Source organism: Carassius gibelio, chromosome A1 (genome assembly GCF_023724105.1).
Source record: "Carassius gibelio isolate Cgi1373 ecotype wild population from Czech Republic chromosome A1, carGib1.2-hapl.c, whole genome shotgun sequence".
In the NCBI taxonomy this organism is placed as follows: Eukaryota; Metazoa; Chordata; class Actinopteri; order Cypriniformes; family Cyprinidae; genus Carassius; species Carassius gibelio.
In genome coordinates, this window is record NC_068371.1 from 24,408,163 (window position 1) to 24,414,162 (window position 6,000).

At 39.9% G+C, this 6,000-nt stretch overlaps 1 protein-coding gene across 1 annotated transcript in view; it reads right to left on the reverse strand.

Moving 5' to 3' along the window:
- LOC128016377 (mineralocorticoid receptor) overlaps nt 1–5,705 on the reverse strand; it is a 65,723-nt gene extending 60,018 nt beyond the window's left edge. The window contains exons 1-2 of the mRNA XM_052600857.1: nt 5,349–5,705; nt 1,400–3,155 (exon numbers count right to left, since the gene is read on the reverse strand). Of these exons, the coding sequence (XP_052456817.1) occupies nt 1,400–3,135 (1,736 nt within the window). The 5' untranslated portion in view covers nt 3,136–3,155; nt 5,349–5,705. The remainder of the gene's footprint in view (nt 1–1,399; nt 3,156–5,348) is intronic.
- Between the last annotated feature and the right edge of the window lie 295 nt (nt 5,706–6,000).

Here is a 6,000-nt window from a genome sequence, read left to right on the forward strand (position 1 = left end):
ATATATATATATATATATATATATATATATATATATATATATATATATATATATATATATATATATAATTATAATTATTATTTATTATTATTATTATTTATTATTATTGAGTTAGACTCAAAACTGTAGCACTTTAGTCACAAAATACAGTGCCAGAAAAAAAAAAAAACACCTACAACTGACATATTACAATTTTCTCATTAGCCAACTTAGCATTACATATTTTCTGATATCATTAGGGTGTTTAAAAAAGACACACTATTTTGAATGAGTGCTTGGCTGACTGTTTCAGAGGACATCTGTGATGGGGGAAAATCATTAGCCATGCTGCTAGAGCTCGGCTATCTGTAATTGCCTCGTCTCAGAATAGCATCAAATGAACACATTCTGAAAAAGGGGTTCAATGTATCACTCAGTTAACTCAAACATCTGACTCTTATAAAAGTTTTGACCGTCAAATGGGATATGCATTATAGAACTGTTTAGGACTTCCTGCACTTTGCAAGCTTGTTAAAGGAATTATGCAACCATATCATTTAAAGTCTGGTAAGCAAACATTTATGACTTCAGTAACTGGCGAGGATTTCCTAAGGCCCACTGTGGTTTATTATGATAGACAAGATCACAAATAAAGTTGTTTTCATGTTAATTGGACACTACATATCCAGTTCTGCTTTATTTTTCCTTTAGAATTGAAGAAACTGGTTAAAATAAAAAATATTAATTAGCCAACTATCTGTATTGTTCAATCGCTCCCATTGTTTGTTTAAAAGCCTTTAATAAAAACTGCTTGTTTATCATTGTTTATGAAAGAAAGGTACTTGACCTACCATTAATTATGTATGAGATCGGTGCACAATGACTAATAACAAGATGTATTTTGTTGCACAAGATCTTCCAAGGCCTTCTGATAACAACACAGTAAGTTATGTTTATGTTCATAGACACAGACAAAGTTCTGATAAGAAGGAAACTTTGCTTCCCTCCTATGTGGAGCTTAGTAGGACACTTGCCCTGTAGTGTTGAGTTGAGATCACATGCTGGTCAACTTTTCAAGTGTAGATTTAGTGCACCACAAAGTCTGGCAAGACTTCCCATTAGAGTGGACAGGATGTTTCAAGTGCAAACCATTTGTCTGGCAGTTAATTATATTGACTGGGAGCTTCCAGACAAATACAATTGATTTAGTCTAATTCTAGCTAATTGTCTCCATAGCATTTGTAACTTTTGCTTAATTCTCACATGGTTTCATTTGTTCTTTGCCCTTGTTTTTTGGGGGGATAGGATTGATCTAATGTTTGAGTGTAAAACAACAGTACAACTTTGAAAAAGATTTCTAAACACTGCCCTCAACATTTTGTTGCAATGCATTAATAAAAACTCCCTGAGTGTGTCTTACCTTTCCATGTTTTCTGTAAGGCAGACTGAGCCCGGATAGCAATCCCCTCTGGCAGAGAGAGGCCCCTGTGACAGGCCTGGGCGAGTTTTCCATGTCTCCATTAATCCAGTAACTGGAGAAATAAGATTCAACAAGGGGTTTGTCTGGTCCCTCAGATTACGGCGTGAAAACGACATTGTTCCTTGCGCTCCAATCTGGTAATGAAATGAATGTCCACCTGAATTAACGCCAACAATAGCTGACATGGGCACATTATTATTTTCTTGGTAATAGCTGCCATCATTGGCTTCCTGTTTAATCCCCTTGGGCAGGCCATTGTTAGGAAACACACCAGGTTCATAGTCGCCATTCAGAGACAAAACAGGAGGTCCCAAGATCCCAGAAAGGCTATATTCATCAATATTATCCCTCAAAGACAAGTATGTAGTCTCTGTAGAAGGAAAGCAGCCTAGAGAGTGCTGCGGCTCCACAAACTGGAGGTTCGAACATGTCACCTCTCTGTTTGGCTCTGTTTTTATGTGAGTTACGAAAGGAGAATCTGGCATGGCGTTCTTGCTGCTGCCAAGGCACATACTCCTGTAATCAGTGCCAGGTTCGTTTTTTATATATTTGGCCACTCCCATAGCATCCAAGCCGATGTTTAATATTTCCCCATCCGCATTCTCTACCTTCGGGAACTCAAATCCCTTGAAGTCATGCTCCCGGCTCTCAGGGCTGTTGACATCATTTTGCACTAGGCCCAATCCACTTGGAGGGCTAGAGACCGAGAAGCCCCTGGATGAGTTCCTGGGACTGGACATGGTCATACTTCCAACGGTGGGCGGACTGGAGATGGATGGTCTAATGTTACAGGTATTGCCTCCATTTGTTGTTGGGCTTGAGACGGATGATCTCATATTGGTGTTACAGGAAAGCGGTGAGCTCACACTACCTATACTATTAGGGCTGGAAACTGGAGACTTCATTACACTTAGTGGACTAGCTAGTGGAGGTGACCCCACTATGCTGGACTTTACAGGGCTACAGGTGTTAGGGCTAGTGTGTTGACCTTGGAACAAGTTGATGTGGGCAGAAGCCAGCGACGGACAATCAGAGTCAAAGAAGGTGGGGCTGGTAGTCGACGACACCATGTTGTGTCCAGTAGGACTAGACATGGGCCCAGACCCATCAGTGCTGCATGAAAGAGTGGTGGCCACAGCACACTCCTTAGGACCACCATTGGGTAGCTGGGCCCCAGTTGGGAATGAAGCTGGGGGAGTTTTCATCTTTGGGCTCCCAGTCGTTCTGGACTGGCTGTCTTCATTTGCTCTCCCACAAAGAGAATACAGTTTCTGTGGGCTACCCTGCCCTCCTACAGTCCCTTGTTGGGCAAAGCCAAAGTCTGCTTCTCTGGCAGCATTCATGTACAAGCCCATAGACTCAGCAACAGTTTTGGAGAGCTCCTTTGAGTCTGTTTCTGACTTACGGTTGTGGAAGGAGTTGGTGAAGGAGGGAAATAGTAATGGTTGATTCTGGTTAACTCTAAGCATTGTTGTCTGTGTAGTTTTAAAGTTGTTGTCCTTGCAGACAGATGGCATGTTAGGGGCATTGCTCGAGTTAACAGTATCCATGAGCATCTCACTGTTTGTCAAATTCTCTTCTGCAGAACAGCAGTACTCCATGGTGTTCGGCATCTGTGCAAGTTTGTTTTCTGGCTTTGCCCCTTCGCAGAAACTTTGGTAGCTTTTAGTTTCCATACCTGGATCATTTGATCAACCTAATGGACCAATGAATGAGAGATGTTTAGACTTTACAGTCAAAATAGCAGTATTTTGATTAGTAAAAAGAAGCTTCATTATTCTGACTGTCAAACCAAATAGCACACACAATTATTATTCATTACTGGATGAATTTGTCTATTTGGGTTGGGGGGTTAATTACAGATATACTACTATTCAATTGTGTGATTTCAAAGAAATGTATCCCCAGATCCTCAGATTTAAATAGGGTGCTAATTAAATGGGATTGCAAATTACCTCTTCTTTATGAGTTTGGGGGCCATCCCTCTCTGTCAGACTACCATTCTCTCCAGCTGAAATGTTTGTATTTGTACCAAACTATTATATCTTTCCCACGTTTAATATGTTTTACCACCATGATGTGTGAATTCACTATAAATTATTTGTAAATGAACTGTGAAAGTCTTTGCTTTGAGCGTTGCTGGATCCTGGCACTGCCTCTGCAGACATAAGGTGCAGTGCTCCACATTCAAGGTGGTAAAAAACAAATATGAATTCTGAACTTTTTTTCCTCGCAAATCCCTGTGCCTCACAATTCTTTGTACTTTTAACTCTTAGTTTCTGGATTATAATAATAAGTATTATTATTATTTAACATTTCCATAAAAATAAAAAATAATTTAACCCTTCTGTCCATTTTAGCAGTGTTACATTTAGTTATGGTGAAGTGCCAAATAAAAATAAAATAAAAAAAACTGTGGAGACTTACAACACAGACATGGTGTGAATGCAAAAATAACTGTTTTTAAAAAAAATTAAAAAAGGTTTTAATGCATTGTGTATTCAATCAGTATCACGTATGCAAGGTTATTTTATATGTATTTTAATGACAATGGCAAAAAAAAAAAAAAAACTTATTTCCTAAATTATTGACAGCACCATGAGGAGAAAGCAAACCGACCACCCACACGAGCATTATGAAAGGGGCTGAAGACGCAATAGAACCGCTATGAGTTTAAACTGTCAGACAGGCTTCTTCTTACCATCTATAGCTACTAATACAATCATGAATAGCTCTTCAGACATACAGTTAGTTCATGAGGCATTGTACTTTTAAAAGCAAAGTAAAATGGGGATGACAGTGCAACTTTAAACGTTCGACGTAGCTCGTTGTTTTTGTTTTGGATTTTTTTCCCTCGTCGTCGTCTTCCCACGATACCGTCCTTCAGCGTGCAACCATTGGACAGAAGCAGACACACTGTCGCCAAGAGTTTATCACGCCACTCTCGGATTGGTCCTCTGTCAGTGTTTTATTTTTATAAGCTTTGTAGCCACAATATTTCTCCGACGTTCTTTTAAAACGTGTGAAAACCGAACTTGCTCTTTACATAGTCTACAAAAACTTCAAGTCAACTTTACGTGTAGGTTCGGATGCGTGATATTCCATGCTGCATTGCACAGAGACCTCCAGAATGACGAATGACGCAGTTGTTTCCTCTGCAAAAGAGCTCCTGTTTAAATATCGGTGTGATGCACTTTATTCATCACATGATGCCACGTGAATCAAGAATGCTTAAATAAGAGAAATAAATATGTTTGCATGCATTTCCCCAAGAATAAATCTTATTCGCCAGTACTCGTACTGTCTGTGAACATCACATTAATCATTGTGTCCCATCTGGCTGAATAAACTTAAGTTGCACTCAACTCTAGATGCACTAGCACACAGTAAATAAGACAGGATGATGTTAACGTTACGCGAAATAATACTGCTATCCCTTGAAGAATTTATAACGACGGAACTAAGCTATGATATAACTATTTAACATTTGATGTAGGCTAAATTTGATGGAAAGCGTTAGCAATAGGAATAGCGATGTGTTAAACAGCATTCACTGACATAGATAAATCCTGACGGCTGCATGGGTTTATGTATTTTAGCCGAGAAAACGTCAGAAAAAAATACAATCTGGTGAAAAGGGTGGTAGTTAAGGATACATTATTAACGGAATAATTGTATACCATTGTAATTTACATTGTTGTTGTTGTTTTCTGTTGTTTCTTTTCATTGCGTTAAAGTGCACTTTATGCACAGGTCCTGTCAAGTTAGGCATCGCTTGTCACAAATGTACAAGTTTTAGACAAGTTTTAAACACTTCTGCATTTACAGTAGTTCATATATAGAGGACTGCTCCGTTCTCCAGCGATATCATAATAATACGACATCTTACCGTAATTACGACATCCAGTTGTGACAGTTATCTCTACTGCTGGTCACCAGTAATCCAATGGACAAAACGGAGCAAATGAACCTATACCGTGCCGTTAAGTTGTGTTTAGAAGTATTCCCAGTGTTTGCATGTACTAGTTTCAGCTGTGACAGCTGAACGCACCGCTCACTGCCGCGCTCATGACGCGAGATCTTTAACGACAGCGCATCGTCTGCGTACAGCATTCAACAGCGACTTCACCGACACGTCCTGGCGTCTGTTTTCTGTTTACATGCACATCGCTACTAGATTGTTGAAGGCGTCCAACTGAAGACTAATACAAACAGCGGAGGACTCTGACAGACTTGCGTAGCGACGTCATTGTGTGCACGTGGACCCTCCTACTGCAATGAGAGCTCGAGCACGAGGAGAGAGGGAGGGGAGGAGGGAGGGGCGATGGGTGCACTCAGGTAGATACGGCTATCCATCCAGAAGTAGGGCAAGATAGTTTGATTACGCAGCCGTTAACCTGTGCATCTAGGACAAATGGTTGTGCAAACATTTAAGTGAATGACCGTACTCGCTAAATGTTATTCAGTGGAATATAAAACTAGATTGGCTAATCATTATTTCATCTAATTAAACCATGCACTGTGCAGTCTCAAACCTTTTT